Source organism: Panthera tigris, chromosome A3 (genome assembly GCF_018350195.1).
Source record: "Panthera tigris isolate Pti1 chromosome A3, P.tigris_Pti1_mat1.1, whole genome shotgun sequence".
Classification (NCBI taxonomy): domain Eukaryota; kingdom Metazoa; phylum Chordata; class Mammalia; order Carnivora; family Felidae; genus Panthera; species Panthera tigris.
Window position 1 is genome coordinate 100,155,619 of NC_056662.1, and position 19,586 is coordinate 100,175,204.

A 19,586-nucleotide genomic window follows, 5' to 3' on the forward strand; every position below is an offset into this window, starting at 1 on the left:
AAAAGAAAATCTTCTCAAGGAGGAAATCCTGTGTTGGAGACAGAGAAAAAAAAGGATAATAGGAAAAAAAGGAAAAAGTATAATAGGAAAAAAAAGGAAAAGGAAAAAAAAAAGGAAAAAAAGGAAAAAGTATAATAGGAAAAAAAAACTTTATGTTTTGCTGGGGAAAAAACTTTAAGATGAATTTCAGAGAAACAAAAGTTCTTTAAGGATGCTTCCTATTAAGGTAGGGGATAGGAGAAATACCCCATCATTTTGTGAGCAAGCACGTAATTAGTTGAATTTTCAGTTGCTTTGGGTCTTGATCACTAACCAAACAGGAATGGAATTATCCAGTGTCAGAATCAGTGACATGTTGTTTGTAGCTGGACTGGGTTTTGTGCTGCTGGTGGTTTTGGTTGCATGAGCTACTGTGTGCTTTAAGGGAAAGCTAAGTTTCGTTATACTGTGATAAATAGAACTAACCTGAAGTAGTTAGAGATTTATGAGCATATATAGATAGGATTTAGGATTGTATTTTTCTAAGTGTTTAGGATATTTTTGCAGAGCCATTGACTGATTATCTTTAATTCCAGCTCACAGAAACCTATCCTTCATTCTCTAAAATAAGCAGTTTCTTTTCTCTCTCAATAGTGGTTGCCTTAAGGTACCAAACAATTGTTTTTGGGCAGTAGAGGAGTGATAAAAGAGACCTAGATGCTAGTTTTTTGTATTCTCTTTTTCAGATGTCATAAACAGATTTTACCAGAAGAACTTTCTTCCTGTCTAAATACAAAGCCTGAAATACTGAGAACAAAACCAGATGTTGTCTGCAAAGTAGGATTGCTGTCTTCAAAGTTCTCTCAGATTGGAACTGGAGACTTAAAACCCCTTAGTGAACCAAAAGGTAGCTGTACCCAGCTGAAGACTAGCACTGATCAGGAAAACCAGTCGGAATCGGTTTCTCAATCATCGACTGGCCTTCCTAAGGAGTGCTCACCTACAAAGCCTTCTTCTGCGGCAGAATTAGAAATTACCAGTACTCCTGAACTGCAGAAGCACCTAGAATATACGCCTTCCACATCTGATGTCCTTTCAGATAAGCCAGAGGAGAAAGCAGGTGTCAATAGTAATAGCTTTAATAGTTGTGTGGAAAAAAAGATAGAATCTTCAACTTTAGGATGCCGGTCACAGAATTTGAAGGAATCTTCAGTAAAAATAGATAATGAAAGCTGTTGTACAAGAAACAACAGTAAAATCCAGAATGGTGAGTGTTTCTACAAGTCTTTATTGGTAGAAGCTGAGAGATGGTAGTGGGTACATATATGTCTCCTTACTTTATGAGAAGATAATATGAAAGTGACTATAGCAAAAGTTCACATAATTGGGAAAGTTAAAGGAGAAAAGTAGCATCCTAAAATCTTCTTAGAAATGATTACTATGAATATTTTAGTGTACCTGGTTCCATGTGTATTAGAAGTACAGATAAACTATAACACAAATGGGTTTATACCAACAATTTTATCCTGTGAATTAGTGTAAGTGTCTATCAACCTTTCAGAGGCTGTACGGATTCCATTATATATGCATTTATTAGATGACTTAACTGGTTCCTACTAGATGGGTAATTAGGCGGTTCCCAATTTCTGGTTGTAAGAAAATAATTTTGAAACACAACCCAAAGTAATCTGATGATTATTTTATCTTAAGCTTATCACTGATTTTTTGGTAGCATCCAGATGGAGTGTTAGAGATGATCGACACTTTATGCTCATGCAGGTAATTCAGATCTGCAATGTATTTTTAAAGACAGAATTTATACTAGCACCTGTAGAAAAGGGACTTTTGGTTAAAGATTTTAAGGACAGGGCTATAACACCGGGCAGTCTCCTTGCCTAAGGGGAAATCCTGCTGCACCTACAATTTAAAACTATGTGCTAGCATACCTTATTTTTTATTATTATTATTTTTTGTACTTTGCTTTATTGCACTTTGCAGATACTGCAGTTTTAACTTATTGAAGGTTTGTGGCAACCCTTTGTCAAGAAATCTGTTGGCACCATTTTCCCAACAATATTTGCTCACTTCTAGTCTATATGTCACGTTTTGGTAATTCTTGTGGTATTTCTGACTTTTTCATTATTACCATATTTGTTATGATTGTGATGAGTAATCTTTATGTTGCTGTTGTAATTGTTTGGGGGCACCTCAAACTGCACCCATATGAGATGGCGAACTTAGTTGACAGCATGTTGCGTTTGTTCTGACTGCTCCACCAGCCAACCATTTCCTCATCTCTCTTCCTCTCTTCAGGCCTGCATATTCTTTGAGACACAAAATTAGTGAAATGAGGCCCAATAATAACCCTACAGCGGCCTCTTCAGTGTTAAAGGGAAAGGAAGAGTCACACGTCTCTCACTTAAATCAAAAGCTAGAAATGGTTAGGCTTAGTGAGGAAGGCATGCTCAAAGCCAAGATAAAGCTAGGCCTGTTGTGCCAGACAGGCAAGCTGCGGAATGCAAAGTAAAAATTCTTGAAGGCGATGAAAAGGACTACTACAGTGAACACAAATGATAAGAAAGTAAAACAACCTTATTGCTGACTTGGAGACCGTTTTAGTGGTCTGGATGGAAGAGCAAACCAACCACAACATTCCTTTAAGTCCAGAGCAAGGTCATTATTCTCTTCAATTCTCTGAAGGCTAAGAGGTGTGAGGAAGCTGCAGAAAAGTTTGAAGCTATCATAGGTTGGTTTGTGGGGCTTAAGGAAAGAAGTCATTTCCATAACATAAAAGTGCAAAATGAAGCAGCAAATGCTGATGTAGAAGCTGCAGCAAGTTAGCCAAAAAATCTAGCTAAGATAATTAATGAAGGTGGCTAGACTAAACAGATTGGAAGAAGATGCCATCTAGGACTTCGAGAGCTAGGGAGGAGAAATCAATGCCTGATTTGAAAGCTTTAAAGGACAGGCGGACTCCTTTGTTAGGGGCTAATGTAGCTGATGACTTCAAGTTGAAGCCAGTGCTCATTTACCATTCTGAAAATCCTGGGGCCCTTAGATTATGCTAAATCTAGTCTGTGCTCTATAAATGGAACAACAAAGCCTGGATGACAGCACATTTGTTTACAACATGGTTTACTGAATATTTTAAGCCCATTGTTGAGACCTACGGCTCCGAAAAAAAAGATTCCTTTCAAAATATTACTGCTCATGGACAATGCACCTGTTCACCCAAGAGCTCTGATGGGAGATGTATGAGATTAATGTTGTTTTCATGCCTGCTAACACAGCATCCATTCTGCAGCCCATGGATCAAGGAATAATTTTGACTTGCAAGTCTTACTTAAGTAATATATTTTGTAAGGCTATGGCTGCCATAGATAATGTTTGTTTGTTTTTTTTTTTTAATGGATCCAGGCTGTTGCACGCTTAGTAGACTACGGTATAGTGTAAATATAACTTTCATGTGCACTGGGAAAACAAAATTCATTTGATTTGCTTTGCTGCAATAATTTGCTTTATTGAGGTAGTCTGGAACCACACCCACTGTGTCTCCAAGGTATGCCTATACTCTTTAGAGAAAATGGTACACTGTATTTCATACAGCTTCTGTTAAGTTGGAGGATGCATTCCACTGACGGTAGTTAGCAGAAGTTCCCTTATTAGAATTAGTAGAACTAAATGGCTTCAGTATGTCAGAAAGTTCAGAGCTATTACAATTTAAAAATACCTTTGATAATTGTCAGCTGTGTGGGAAAATGATCATGAATTTTTGATAGCTTTAAAAAAACTTAATGAGAAACACTATTCACTTGGATAAGTAAGACATGAATATATCCACAATTTAGCTTTTACTTCAGGTCTGTGAAGCTAGAGAGAAAATGGGTGGATTTGACTTGGTCTTTGGATGCAGAGTTGGAGGAGTGGGAAAACCTGTCTTTGACTAATGATACTTCTAGCCCGGCTTCCACGTTCTTGAGGTTTAAGTTGATAGAACTGTTGATTTGCATAAAATTAATTGCATAATATTATACTTTTCCTCTTGAGTTATGTAACTCCCCAAAGAAAGTGAATATTCATAACCATATTTCTGTTCTATTTTTTTATTCTTTTTGAGTCATCAGGCCTTACATTCAGCTAGTTTTTGAGGCAAATTATTTTAATATTATGTGAAGAAATAGTAACAATTCTAGACTGATAAGCACATTGTAAGTATATTAATGAGTTATGGAGTCTCACTTTGTCTTAATATGTTGTACAACTGTGCACCAGCTAAAGTGATTTTAAGAGAAATGAAAAACCTAGTTAAGTGTCCCGGTGCATACTGTCTACTGGAACTCTTGGTTGAAGAATGAGAGGCTGTGATCAGGATCTCTCCACTGTGTCCACTGATACTGCTTGTGGGTATGGAAAAACTTGACTGGAAGTTCTTCTGTCCCCTGCGTTCCTTCTCTGCTTAGGGACTAGAAAACAAAAGCAAGCTGAGTGCAAGAACAGCTCCCTTTTTTCCGTTAGGTAGATATATGCCTCCTCAGAAGTTGGCATTGCCTTTTTCCCTTGGCTCTGCTCTGAATTGAGGGAATCAGTTATTGGGTCAACTATTATTGCTCTCCTCACTAAAGAGCTAGATATAGATAGTTCAGCTTGCTTATTTCTACGTATTTCCTCTCATAAGCCGGCGAAGAACAGATAACCTTTGGACTCTTTGCGCATGATCTGTGAAAAACTGGCCCAATTTAAAGGATGATGTTTTTTCAGTATCTGAGTAATTAAAACTCCATCCTTGAACTATTGATCTCTTTATTTTCTGTCCTTCCTTGCTGTACCTTCTCTTTACTATAACTGAATAAGAATGCTTAAGGGATCATGGCTTGACAGCATCCATTTAGCGTTTTACAGTGTGCTTTGGTTCGGCTTTAGGAGAAGTAAGATTGGAACACCTCTATGATCGTTATTAGAGATGCTTATTTTATTTAAAGCCATCTTTGCTTTGAGATCTTACAGTTTGTTCCCACAACTACTAACTTCTCCCAGCTGTCTCTCAACTGGCTCCCCAAAAGTTGTTTCTTGGTTTTTGTTTTTTGTTTGTTTGCCAAAGAATCTACTTCCCTGCTCCCTTGGATCCTGAGGAAAGGTCTTTTCTTTCTTTCTTTCTTTCTTTCTTTCTTTCTTTCTTTCTTTCTTTCTTTTTCTTTCTTTCTTTCTTTCTTTTTTATTTTATTTTAATTTTTTAGAGTGTGAGCAGGGGAGGGGCAGAGAGAGGGAGACAAAATCTGAAGCAGACTCCAGGCTCTGAGCTGTCAGCACAGAGACCGACGAGGGCCTCGAACCCACAAACCTTGAAATCATGACTTGAGCTGAAGTTGGATGCTTACTTAACTGACTGAGCTACCCACGCGCCCTCAGAAAGGTCATGTCTGTCAGTTTCATATAAAATACTCCTCAAGGCTCTTGATTTATAAATAGGTTCATTTCTGTGCTGTTTGGGCTGATGCAGTGGACACAAAGATCACTCTTTCCTGTCAAATCTCTACTTTTTCTCCCTTTTTTCTTTATGGTGGTTATTTATTTAAGTAACCTTTATATCCAGCACAGGGCTTGAGCTCACAACCCCAAGATCAAGAGTTGCATGCTCTATTGAGTGAGCCAGCCAAGTGCCCCTCTCCCCTTTTCTTTAGAAACTGTGTTAACATTTCCTTTAAGTTATCCTGCCCATTGCAAGTTAAAATTTAAAAAATGCTTTTACTTAAAATCATCATCCTGTCTGTAGTCACTGCTCTTAATCCTGAGTGGAACATACACGTGAAGGAAATTGAAGACCTATCAAAGGTCAAGTGACACCCCTTGGAAGCATTTAGAAGATAGCTCCTATTTTATAGACCCAGGGACCTGTGTGGGAAAGCTGTTTGGTTATTATATTTAGAATGGTTAGCTTTTGCAGGGTGCTTTGGAAAACACACTTAAACCAGTCTTTGAGTGTGAAAAGTGACAAAATTGACTTGCACACAGAACCCTCTGTTGAGGTGAACCTGTCTCTGTGCATTGCTAATGGAATGAATTTAAGTATCTGATTTGGAAGAGTCTTCCTAAAATAGTTTTCTTATCTAGGGTTGTGAATAGAAGTACACACTAACTTGGAATTATGAGTCTAGTTGGTGAATTTGGGGTTTTAAGTTGCCTTGCCAAATTGATTTACCAAATGAGAATTATTTCATTTGAGAGAATGAGAGTGTAAGTGGGGGAGGGACAGAGGGAGAGAGAGAATCCCAAACAGGCTCCACACTCAGCGTGGAGCCCATTGTGGGGCTTGATTTCACAACTGTGAGATCATGACTTGAGCTGAAACCAAGATTTGGAGGCTTAACTGACTGAGCCATCCTGCAGCCCTGAGGATTATTTTATGAAGATAGTAAAACTTTCCAGTTATTCTGATAGTTATCTTATGTTAAGCCATCTTTAGAAATTACAGTTGAGCCAGAACTTAAGGAGTTCTCCATTTGGGGAAACTGGTCTTTGGAATAGATTTCAGTCAAATGTTGGTGACTTAAAAATTTGAGGTCTCATTTTTTTAATCTTGCGTTTTCCTAGCCCCATCCCGAAAGTCGGTTTTGACAGACCCAGCCAAAGTCAAGAAGCTGCAGCAGAGTGGTGAGGCCTTTGTACAGGATGACTCCTGCGTGAACATCGTTGCACAACTGCCTAAGTGCCGGGAGTGTCGCTTGGACAGTCTCCGCAAGGATAAGGAGCAACAGAAAGACTCACCTGTGTTTTGTCGCTTCTTTCACTTCAGGAGGTGAGGCATTTGGAGAAAAGCTCAGATAATCTGGGCCTGATAGCATACAGTAAATCTAGAACTAAAAAGAGTGCAGATTGTATTTTTAGTCTTTGGGTTTGAGCATCTAGATCTTACTGAACGTTATTTCCTTCTCAATCTCCCTTTCCATTTTTTTTAAAGTAGAGAAACTTAAAAAAAAATTCTTATTCTAACACTGACATTATAGAAAAGTGCTGAAGTTTTTAAAAAAAAACCAGTACAAGTAACCACTGTTACTTTCCAGTGCAATTTAGTATTTGATGTGGTCATAAAATATGTTTGAGCTTATCTACTTGGGTATATTGCAGATACTGTTTTCAATCTTAGTTTTCCAGCATGTAGTAGGAACCACTTGATCGTGTTAGCTTTTTTTTTTTTTTTTTTTTTTTACAAAATCTTTGAAAAAATAGGTGGGCGTGACAGTGTTTGAAAATTCACTTAACCAGTTTTCTTATTGGCATTAAGATCATTTTGTGGTTTTTGCCACTGAAAATAATACAGTAACAATCATCTCCTTGGCCCCATTTCTCACTGTTTACTTTGGAAGGATTACTGGAAGTGGCATTACTGGGTCAGAAGCAGTATGTGTTTTAAGACTTTGATACGTATGTTCTGCCAAATTCCCCTACAAGAGGGCTGCACCTGTGTCCATGCCCCGTGGCAGTAGTTGAGATTTCCTATCTCTGCAGTTTTGCCAGCAGGAAGAGGTGTATCTTTTTAAAAAATCTTTTCTAATTGTATAGGCAAAATCTTTTATTTTGACATTGTATTTTTAAGTCAAATTAATTTTCTCTAAATTTTTCTATCCTTAGTGAAGAAAAAGGCTGCTTCTTCTTGATATATCAGTGAGCAGTGTTGTTCTGGATGTAGATTCACTTTAGGTAGGATTCACTTTCTCAGAAATGTAGACGCTCTTAGGCTCAACTAGTTCTGATCCTAAACAGGTGTTGACTTGTATTTCTTCCTATTCACCCCCTCCTCTTTAGTTTTATCAAGATTAAAGAGTGATGAATAACTGAATTAAATGCACAGATATTTCAGGTCATTGACTATATCTGTTCTGGTAACTTTCAGATTCAGTCTTATTTAATGAACTCTAGCATTTTTTAGGTGGTAGTTTGCCCCATTTGTTCCTGAGTAAATTGCAAAAGCACCATGATAAAGTGTGTGTCTAGTATTTAGGACTGTAATAACTGTTAGCATGTTACCATACCCATATATTAGTGTATATTTTAAATAACACCTGGCCCAGAAAATGTTCTTAATACAGATTAGCTCTATTCTACTTCCTCTCTGGAGAGTTTTTTTTATACAAATAAGTGTGTGAAGATGCATATGCAGTGGGTTCTGATATATGTTTTTTAGAGAACACAAAATATTATGTGTTGTACAGATCTTTGTATTTCCTTTTTTTTTTTTTTTTTTTTTAATGTTTACTTTTAAGAGAGAGACAGAGTGTGAGCAGGGGAGGGGCAGAGGGGGAGAGGGAGACACAGAGTCTGAAGCAGGCTCCAGGCTGTGAGCTGTCAGCACAGAGCCCCAAGCAGGGCTCGAACTCACAAACCATGAGATCATGACCGTGCCAAAGTTGGACACTTAACTGACTGAGCCACCCAGGCTCCCCAGGTTTTGGTATAAGTTGCAGAGGCCTTATAGGGAGGGGATAGTTTTTTCTTTTGAATATTACTGGAGCTTTTTTTTTTTTTTTTTCAATGTTTGTTTATTTTTTGAGAGAGAGAGACAGAATGCGAGCAGGAGAGGGGCAAGAGAGAGAGGGAGACACAGAATCTGAAGCAGGCTCCAGGCTGTGAGCTGTCAGCACAGAGCCCGATGCGGAGCTCGAACCCACAAACTGTGAGATCATGTCCTGAGCCAAAGTCGGATGTTTAACCGACTGATCCACTCAGGTGCCCCTGGAGCTTTTTTGTAACCACTGTTTTGTAACCATCTAGAAATCACTCATTTTATGACTTAGCTGTTTTCCTATTTTTGACCTCTTTGAAGGAGAAAGTGCCTTTGCTTAATGTTGCATGGTAGAAGCCAGTCTAGTAGAAATTAGAACAAATCCACCTCTTTGCTAGAAAGAATATCATACTTTAAAGAACAGAGTCTTTTCCCCCCTGATGTTTAGAGAGAAGTTAAGGCTGTCATTAGCTTCCTCATCAAGTTTGTTTCTCATTAAATTTTCCTGCAGATAAAATAGGAGGGTTAGAGTTACAGTAGTAAGGCCCAGTTGCCAAATCCTGTTTGCCATCTCCCCCTTTGAAGAGCTTTTCAGATTCATTTTTTAGTATTATGACTATCTGTAATTTGGGCGATCAATTAAAAATTTGCATCTCTCCTTTGGACTACTTGAAATAAATTTGCCTCTGTTAAGCGACTCTCAGTGTCCTTTCAGTTCATTCTACACTCTTCTGGACAAATGGTTTTTCTAAAATACAACATTAGGTATGTATCATGGACTCAGAGATTTTTGATAGGTGCCCAGTGATCAGTGGAGAAATCAAGATCTTTCATTTTTTTTTTCTTTTGTATGAAATATAGTTTCTTTGACATGCTTTCTCTTACCTAATATCCACCTGTTCTTAAAGGCCAATGTTAATCACTATCCCTACCACAAAGTCTTAATATTAGCCCCACAAAACTCCCAGTCAGTACTTCCTTCTCTGGCTCCTATAAGATTTAATGATTGTTATGATACCTAACATATCCTACTTCTGTGTATATTATGTCTACTTCTGTGTCTCCAACTCGATTGACATAGAATGTCATTTTGAATAAATTTTGAAAAAATTCAAAACTAACACTTAGGAAACACACTTGGGTGTTAAAGATATTGAAAGAAAATCCTGAGAATGTATTCTGCCTTTTGCTTCACCTTCAGGTACTTAGGTCTGTCTTAACACTGCCTCTCATTCCAGAAGCTTACATAATAATTTGTAGCTGGTATTCAAATGGGTGCTGAATTCCTCAAGGATCTATGTGGACATGGCTTCAGTGACTGTCTAGAGTTAGCCTTCCTTGGCTGAGCATTATTCTTGAAGCAGTGTTTGTATTCAAATCTGATCAGATTATCTATCACCTGCTGTTTGGTTTCCGTTTTCTTCTGTGGTGACTTGTGATGGTCCTTGCTATAAAGTCCCAAGTCTGGAAGGTTCAACACCTGCCTCTGGAGGCAGTATGATTATATCTTGGTTGAAGTAAATAGCACTTCTCCCCCACCTCCCTCTCTGCATCTTCTGAGGGAAAACTTAGAAATTTAAAAATTTTTTAAATCTTTCCACTGATGTTGCTAAGTAACAATTGGCTGTAATTAGCCATGGAGATTATAGAAAACTGGGAAGGAATTTGATTTAAATAGTAACTATAAGGCGTAAATCATTTCTTTGTATGTGTGTAACATGCTTTTCCCCCCCTCCACTTCCTCTAGGTTACAATTCAACAAACATGGTGTATTGCGGGTGGAAGGGTTCTTAACACCAAACAAGTACGACAGTGAAGCAATTGGCTTGTGGTTGCCTTTAACCAAAAACGTTGTGGGGACTGATCTGGACACTGCAAAGTATATCCTGGCCAACATTGGAGACCACTTCTGTCAAATGGTGATTTCTGAAAAGGAAGCTATGTCAACTATTGAGCCACACAGTAAGAGCATCTCTTAGGGGGTAGGATTTTTGAGTCCAACTTGATTTGTTCCTAAATGACACCTAAGTTCTAATTTGCATGGGTTTCATTTTCATCCAGAGGTTTAGATGACTTTGGTATAGTGAGGTTGCATTTTCCCTTTTATAATTTTTATAAGGTTCTGCCTGTTGGTCAGAGTCAGTCACTTGTCGTTGGGGTTGGTTTTGGAGTAGTTACCAAAGGAGTGGAACTCTTTGTTAAGGAAGGTGAAGTAGTGGTGGAATTTGCACAGCCTTATCAGCAGTGTGGGCTCCTCAAAAGGTGAGATGAGGCCTCTCTGGTTGGGTTATTTTTCAGACGAAGGCTCTTCTTTGTTTCTAAGTTTGTTTTGAGATGGAGTGCACGTGCACAAGCAGGGAGGGGTAGAGGATGAGAGAGAGCGAGAATTCCAAGCGGGATCCACACAGTAAATGCAGAGCCCAACATGAGGCTCGATCTTAACTGTGGGATCATGACCTGAGCTGAAATCGAGTCGAGCACTTAACCGACTGAGCCGCCCAAGCGTCCCTGAGACAAAGGTTCTTAATCAGGAATTCATTTCAAAGAAAATAGACTTGACTGAAAAATCAGAGTCTGAGGAGCTGGGTCCCAGGCATGAGAATGGGAACAAGTTTAGATGAAAAGGATTCTGTTAGAGTCAGGGTTTTAACAGAATATATGGAGGTTCCAGCTGGATGAGTGCCAGTGTCTTCCACTCTCTGAGAGCACTCTCACACTGATCTGGCGGCCCAGTAAATCACAGGGATCAGTGTGGGTGACATGAGAGCCAGACCTCCCTCATGATGTCTCAAAATCTGGTGTCTGGGAGAACAGCAGCACATCCTCCCTTTTTTATGCCTCTGTAGAAGTGAGATATCCCGCCAGAAACACCAAGGAGCAGCTATTTTATTTAAGTCTCACACTTTCCTCCATCATTTTGTCTTCCCCAAATGGTTGCAGTTTAAAAGTGAAGCCTTTCTGTTTCTCTGTAGATATCTTTTCAAACTTTGCATAACCAAATATGTTTCAGTACTGGCATCCACACATACCAGCCTTAAGAATTTTGGTTCTAGCTACCAGAAACTAAAGCTACTGGTTTCAGCACCAAAGTAGTTTGTTGGATAGGTACAGATACTGTTAAATTGCCAAGTCCAAGGAATGGAACTGAGGTATTCCAAGAAGCAGGAGGAATTCAGAGCTAGAAGGAGAATAGGATTGTGGGTTCCAGGAGGAAGCCAAAGTCACACTAAAGAGAGCTGTAGACTCTGTTCTGTTGAAATAATAGAGACTCTTATGAGTCAAGGATCTTATTAAAGTTGTTTTTCCTATAATCTTCTATTTAGGACAAGTGACACTGGTTTCCATTTTTAGTAGAGATAACAGAGTTTCCTTATTAAATACATTTAAGTAAAAGTGGGGTTAAAGAAAAAGTCTTTTTTTTTTTTTTTTTACATGTTTTATTTTATTTTAAAATGTTTATTTTGAGAGAGAGAGTGTGCATGCATGGGGACAGGTAGAGAGAGAGAGAGGGTGAGAGCAAATCCAAAGCAGGGTCCGGGCTGTCAACACAGAGCCTGAAATGGGGCTCTAATCCCACAAATTGTGAGATCATGACCTGAGCCGAAATCAAGAGTCAGTCACTTAACCGACTGAGCCACCCAGGTGCCCCAAGAAAAATTGTTAGTAGTCTAGAAGTATTATATAAACGACTGGAATATAGAAACACTTTTTTGGAATATATTAGTAGCTTCACTCATGAATTAGCAGGACTGTTATAAGCAACTGATGTTTTTTTCTTTGCTCAAGAGAAGTCATTTGAACAATGTATAGAAAAAGGTACAGATAGTTTTCTTTTAAGAGCATAACTAAGAATCTCTGTCCTTGAAGATTTAAATATGATTAACCTTTCCTCCTTGCCTTTTTGATCATCCTGTTCTTCTCTGTTTCCTCTGTGACAAGTTGGTCAGTTGGAGAGAGGAGCTCACTGTGAGTGATACTGACAGATGCACCACAAGGTGTTCCAAAAAGGGTTACCCTCTGATCCTGAGATTGGGAAGCAGGTCTCAACCTTTATACATTTAGTCCTGTCTCTTCAATGACAAATAATCATTAAATGGGTGGCTGAGAAATGTAAGAATACTCTGTAATAAAACAGTCTACCTGAATGACCAAGGTGAAGTTCATAAAACCTCATTTGTAAAACACCTAAGGCTCTGTGTATCGTGCACTGAACTATTACATTATAATGAAATGGCAGAACTTCACTTAGCAATTGGATTAATTTGGTAAAAGCTGAAATTGATCATTTATGTTTTGGCCCATCAGAAGCAAGAATGAATAAACCACAGATTGGATTAGGAAAAAGATATTTTCCATATAATAAGAACATGGCAGTATTGATCCAGTCTTATTCAGAAGAGAGAGACAGAAAAGTTTTCTGATTAACAGACATTGGGCTTTTGTGTGATCCAGGAAAATGTCCTCCTTTTGCATATAATCCTGAAGCTTTCTGATACCTGATTTGGCACTCCTCCTTACTAGGGGAGGGGAATGATGGTCTGCTCAGTCCTGTAAGGCTGCCCCATCCAGTTATCAGGGCTTGGCCACTGCAACAGAAAATACTAGTTTGTAGAATCTTGGATTATGCTTCAACCTGTTGGATATTTGGTTAGTGTGAGTCAGACCTGGATGCCTGCATCACTACTGGCACTAAAAAAATCAAGTTTCTGATTCTGGCCAATGAAGGAACCCAGCTGTGTACTGTTGTGCCCCCTTCAAGTTAATGTTCCCTAAGGGACAGGTTCCCTAAGACCTTGGGGCTTTTTCTAGGCTGTATGAGTGGATTCAGGGCCTGTGTGAATAACCTGACAATCTATGTTGGGCTGGCAGATCTGAGTCATTCTTGTTTCCTTTGGAGAAAGTATTGTCCACGCTGTCTTCAGATTCGGAAAGGGGCTCATGATCCAAACAAAAGGTGAAAGAACCCCACTGCTGTGTAATACCTGTGTCTTATTGCAGCTTCTGTAATTACTCATGCTTTTTCCATTGATTTATTCAGCAGTACTTATGTGCTAGCGGTATGCAGAGTGGGTTTGGTATAAGGCACAGTCCGAGCAGGGATTCTGCATGGACAGAGTTTAGTCTCCTAGGAGGAGGTAAAACTACACCTGACTGTATACAGTGTGAAGAAGCTTGAGTCTGAAATACCAATACAAGTTGATGGGAGTGCTGAAGGAATCCAGGAGAGCGTCATGGTGGAGGGTGGAGAGGTTGGGGGGGCATTTGAGATGGTCTTTGAAGGCTAAACAAAGTTGATGAGAACTCCAGTGAGAGGGAGGAATGATGTCAACTTCTCTCCCCTTTCGTGTTTTACTTCAGAAGCACTCTCCTCCCCAGGACTAAGTGATTTATTGATTTTTGTAGGACAGGTTGCTTGGAAGCGAGCTGTCAAAGGTGTTCGGGAAATGTGTGATGTATGTGACACCACCATCTTCAACCTGCACTGGGTGTGTCCTAGGTGTGGGTTTGGAGTGTGTGTGGATTGCTACCGGATGAAGAGGAAGAATTGCCAACAAGGTTAGAAATGACTTGATTCTCTCCTTCAAGCCCCCTTACACAAATTAAGCCGTTTATTGATTTGTGATTGATAGATTTCTGAAGCATTTAGGGCCAGAGTCCATGGGGAGCAATTACTACAAATCATTTCTTTGTAGGTGCTGCCTACAAGACTTTCTCTTGGCTAAGATGTGTGAAGAGTCAGATACATGAACCAGAGAACCTGATGCCTACACAGATCATTCCTGGAAAAGGTATTTCATGCAGTGCAGTGGTTTTCTTTTCCCCTTGTTCTGGTTAACTCAGGGGCTGGTGATTGGTTTTACTTTCTGTAGTATAATTACCTGCTAACTCACTTTAGTGTGTATCGTAAATTGTCCAAAAATGTGTTAAGTAATGCCCCCAAAACATTTTGATTAAGGTCTTGTGAATCGTTTTGTAGAAGGAAAATAATACTTTTGTGGGGGAAGGCATACTTAGGATGAAAAGGAGGAAATATAAGCACCATGCTGCTAAAAAAAAAAAAAAAAAAAAAGAAAGAAAGGAAAAAGTAATTCTGTTGGAAGTACCAGTTTCTACTTTGTAATATTGAGGTTGATAGTACCTAATACCCTTGTTCAGATGTTTGTCTCTGCCCCCCCCCCCCCCCCCCCGCTTTTTTTGTAGCCCTCTATGATGTTGGAGACATTGTTCATTCAGTGAGAGCAAAATGGGGAATAAAAGCAAATTGTCCCTGTTCAAACAGGCAATTCAAACTCTTTTCAAAGCCAGCCTCAAAGGAAGACATAAAACAGGTATTACTGTTTATGCTAGATTCACCAACCTTGAGATTGTTGTCTGTCTTTTCAAATAACCCAAGGATTCCTATAGTGTATTTGAAAGGAACATGGGGACAGTGGTCCGTGGAAAGAGGCAAGTCATGTATTTCATGTGACACTTCATAGACCCATTCTCCCTTTCCACATTATTTTTGTGGACCTCATCTGTAGTCTCTTTTAGTAGGTTTTAATTTTTGTTCCTTGAAAGAGCAAAAACGTCTGTCTGTTGTAGTCTACTTAATGAGTTGCTATTGAATTTTATGTGGGTTTTTTAAAAAACTTTGTGCTTTATAGAGTTAAGATTATTTAGATATTCTTTACAATCTTTTAAAATTACTGAATATGTTTTACCTATATATTTGAGGGGTTGAAGGAAATAATATTGAAATGAACCTTTATATCCCCATTTCTCACCTCAAAAAATGTACATTTCTGTGGTGCCCATGTGACTTTTCCTGGTAGCATCCCTTTCATCTCCACCATCACCTCTACCCCACTCTCTCTTCTTCCCCTTTACCCCAGTGTATCATTCTCTCACATCGTGTTTGATAATCAGAAGTTCTTTCACATTTTCATAAAGCTTTGGCGTCAGAGGCAGTATAGCTAGAAGAGCTGTGCCCCTTAGATTCAGAACTGAATTTGAAATCTTTTTCTGCCACTTTCTAGTTGCATGACTTTGGCTCACATGGACGGTTTCACATGAGGAGTTCCACTTTCTTATCAATAGCAGAAGAAGAATAATACTGATAATTGGGTATCACAGAAATCCATCACACATAAAAGAAAGATCAGGACCACAGCAGGAATTTGTTGTTTCCCTCCTTATGTTTGTATAAACTCATTAGCTGAGTCAAGGCAGTTTTTAAGTAACAGAAAAATAAGTGGTGTGCTCTGTCCAGTTTTTTAAATGTTTGAGTTCTTTTAAGAGCTGTTGATCACATTTTAAAGCCTACTATGCTATGCTAAAACAAAAGAGCATTTTGTATTCTGCATCCCATTTCCTTCTGAAATCACAGCTGTACCTTTCCTACCCTGCTTCATTCATTCATTTATTCATTCATTCATTCATTCATTCATTCATCAGCCATGCTGTGAGTGCCTATTCAAGATATTATGAGCTCACAGGGAAGATAGACACAAGCTAGTCATTTTAAAGCAGCGTGGTAAGGGGAGTGATAAGGGTTTGTATGAGCAAGAGATGGGTGGTAAAGGGGTAGAGAGGGAAACATGTCTTTTGTTTTCACCAGCAATACTTAGAAGCTATAAGAAAATTAAAATCTCTTTTATCTTGTATAGTTCTGCCCTGTTATTGCAAGGTTACTGCAACTGTGGTGATGTCCAGGACTATTAGGTGGTTTTGTTTGGGGTATTTATGTCTTACTGGTGAGCTGTTAGGGAAGAGGATAAGAAAAAGGAAATGTAATGTTTTAGCTTGTGGAAAATTCTCCTTTTATACTCAACACAGACTTCCTTTGCTGGAGAAAAACCTACTCTTGGTGCCGGGTTCCAGCAGAATCCCTTGGTGTTGGAGCCAGTGCCTGTGGCTGGGGAAGCTGCTTCCAAGCCAGCCAGCAGCATGAAGCCCACCTGTCCAGCCAGCACATCTCCTTTAAACTGGCTGGCAGACCTGACCAGCGGGAATGTCAACAAGGAAAACAAGGGTGAGTGTTTTCTGCTTTCCTGTGGGTTCCTGAGAACTTTAGTCCATTCACGGGAGGAATTGGCAACCTCAGTTGTTGTGAGAACAGAGTAATTAGAAGTGTGTGGAATGGAAAGTATTGGTTCCCTGTAGTTCTCCTGAGTCCTGGTACAAATGCAAGTATTTTTAAAATGCAACCCCAAAGGGGAGAACTTTTGCTGACTGTAGAACTCTAGGTTGAGATTGTGTTTGGCAAGAAAGGAGGGGGCTGAGACTTGTTTGTTTTAATAGGCGATTTTCCATCTTTCTGTCTTTACCCTGTTTGTTTTTTCTGTTTTGTCTAATTAGAATGTTCTGGCTTCAGTTTTATTTTTCTCATCTGTGCTTTGTCTCAGGATGCTTGACGACAGTATAAAGAACATGGGCTTTGGATTCAGGTAGTTCGTTAGGTTTAGGCGATTATGCTTTTTAGCCATGTTTTAAGAAAGAAAAATTGCAGGTTAATTTCTTTTGTGCAAAGATCCTAATCAAAATTTCAGTGAATAGAATTCAACACTGGGGCGCCTGGGTGGCTCAGTTGGTTAAGTGTCTGATTCTTGATTTCGGCTCAGGTCATTATCTCATGGTTCATGGGTTCAAGCCCCACATTGGGCTCTGTGCTCACAATGCAGAGCCTGCTTGGGATTCTCTGTCTGTCTGTCTCTCTCTTTCTCTCTCTCTGTCTCTCTGCCCTTCCCCTGCTTGCTATCTCTCTATCTCTTGCAAAAATAAGTAAATAAATATTAAAAAAAAATTCAACACTATGAATAAAGGCATTCTATAGCATGACCAAGTAGGGCTTCAGAAATGCAGCTGTAGTTTAACATTGAAAATGTGGGAGAAAAGTCATGTGACAAGACACAAAGTAGTATAATTCAATAGCTATTCATGATTAAAACAACTCTTAAATAGGAACAAAGGGAATATCCTCAATCTAATGAGTTTCTATAATAAAACTGACAGCAAATATAATGGTTGGTTTTTTTAATTGATATTTTTTTAACAGTTTTCCTCTGCTCAGGAATAAGAGAATACCTGCCATCACTATTTTATTAAACATTGTACTGGAAGTCCTGGCTGTTGCAAAGGCAGACAAAAAGATATAAGGATTGGAAAGAAAGATAAAGCTGTCGATACATATTTTTTTAAAGTTGTCGATATTTTAGACAATCTGATTATATGTGTGAAAAATCTAAAAGTATCCATATTTAATAAACATATCTACCAAGATTGCTAGTTACAGTGTTAATTTACATAAATCCATTATATTTTGTATATCAGGAGCACACAAATAGAAGAGGGAAGTCTAAAAAATACCATTTGCACCATGTGAGTTCACTCATGTGGAATCTAAGTGTTTTTTTTTACATTTATTTATTTTTGAGACACAGAGTGTGAGCGGTGGGGTTGGGGGGGTGGGTGCAGAGAGAGAGGGAGACACAGAATCCAAAGCAGGCTCTAGGCTTTGAGCTGCCAGCACAGAGCCCAATGTAGGGCTCGAACCCACGCACCATGAGATCATGACCTGAGCTGAAGTCATACGCTCAACCGACTGAGCCACCCAGGTGCCCCTCACTCCCCTCACTCATGTGGAATCTAAAAAAACAAATGAATAAACAAAAAGTAGAATCAGATCTATAATTGCAAGAGGGGAGAGGGGGTGGGCAAAATGGGTGAAGGGGAGTAGGAGATACAGGCTTCCAGTTATGGAATGGATAAGTCACAGGAATAAAAGGCACAGCAATAGGGAATATAGTCATTGATGTTGTAATACTGTTGTATGGTGACAGATGGTAGCTACATCTGAAACTAAAGTAATACTTTGTGTCAACTATACTCAAAAAAAATTTTTTTTAACATAATATCACCTTGAATGTTGGATATTTATTATTTTAATGCAAGTTGGAAATCCTTGTCTAAATCAGTAATTTCATTAGTATTTATCCTCTTAAGTTTTTTGGTTCTAAAGTAAATGAAAGCCAAGTTCGAAAGTAATTCTAATAGAAGACAAATAAGGGATTTGCCTTTTGGAATGCTTTTCCATATGGATGTTTTTCGTTTTGTTTCTAGAAAAACAACCAACAATGCCAATTCTAAAGAACGAAATCAAATGCCTTCCACCCCTCCCCCCTTTGAGCAAATCCAGCACAGTCCTCCACACCTTTAACAGCACAATTTTAACACCTGTAAGCAACAACAATTCTGGTTTCCTCCGAAATCTCTTGAATTCCTCTACAGGAAAGGTAAGCATTTGTTTTATTGTTTGTATTCCATCTTACAAAGATGAATACAGTCAGAGCAGGAAGAGACTAGAGAAATTGAAACAGAAAGTAGAAAGAAGGATTTGAATCTTAGGCTTTCCTTCATGGGTGCAGGTTTTATTGGCAGGCAGGCTTCACAGGGTTGTAGTACTGGGCTGGGCCATTTTCTCCTAGTAAACTTTTTTCTATACCTGCTTCCTGTGAGTTGTAATGTCAAGTGACGGAAGGGGACTTACCTGTTTGTCTTAGGGTCCTGACTTGGAATCTTTTCTGGATATGTAATGGCCATCCTACTATTATAGGAATGGGTCTTTTGATGGTAGGGAATATTTAAGACTTGTGTTCTTTCTCAAATTCAGACAGAAAATGGACTCAAGAATACACCAAAAATCCTTGATGACATCTTTGCCTCTTTGGTGCAAAATAAGACTGCCACTGATTTATCTAAGAGGCCTCAAGGACTGACTATTAAGCCTAGCATTCTGGGCTTTGACACTCCTCACTATTGGCTGTGTGATAATCGCTTGCTATGCCTCCAGGATCCCAACAACAAGAGCAACTGGAATGTGTTTAGGGAGTGCTGGAAACAAGGACAGGTAAGAGGGGCCTCTGCTCCTCCAACCCAGTTCAGACCCCCTTTTGGAGGTCTTTTGGCAGGCTTCTGACAGCCCTGCTCCCTGCCCCCGCCTCTACCTCTCAATTGTGAGTGGTATATACTTTATCTGCTACTTTTGTACTTTATTGTTTGGGGTGAATATAATTAGGGCACTGTAGCTGTGAGTCTTATTTTTTGGAGTGGACATTCCTGAGCTCTCTAC

General features: G+C 39.1%; 1 protein-coding gene across 2 annotated transcripts in view; it reads left to right on the forward strand.

The window, feature by feature from the left end:
* The window catches only part of KDM3A (lysine demethylase 3A), a 53,189-nt gene that overhangs the window by 20,635 nt on the left and 12,968 nt on the right, over nucleotides 1-19,586 (forward strand). For both annotated transcript variants that reach the window (XM_042981910.1, XM_042981909.1), the window contains exons 10-18: nucleotides 726-1,246; nucleotides 6,568-6,772; nucleotides 10,224-10,438; nucleotides 13,880-14,032; nucleotides 14,170-14,265; nucleotides 14,678-14,805; nucleotides 16,295-16,490; nucleotides 18,578-18,750; nucleotides 19,128-19,364. In XM_042981910.1, coding sequence (XP_042837844.1) covers nucleotides 726-1,246; nucleotides 6,568-6,772; nucleotides 10,224-10,438; nucleotides 13,880-14,032; nucleotides 14,170-14,265; nucleotides 14,678-14,805; nucleotides 16,295-16,490; nucleotides 18,578-18,750; nucleotides 19,128-19,364 — 1,924 coding nt within the window. The remainder of the gene's footprint in view (nucleotides 1-725; nucleotides 1,247-6,567; nucleotides 6,773-10,223; nucleotides 10,439-13,879; nucleotides 14,033-14,169; nucleotides 14,266-14,677; nucleotides 14,806-16,294; nucleotides 16,491-18,577; nucleotides 18,751-19,127; nucleotides 19,365-19,586) is intronic.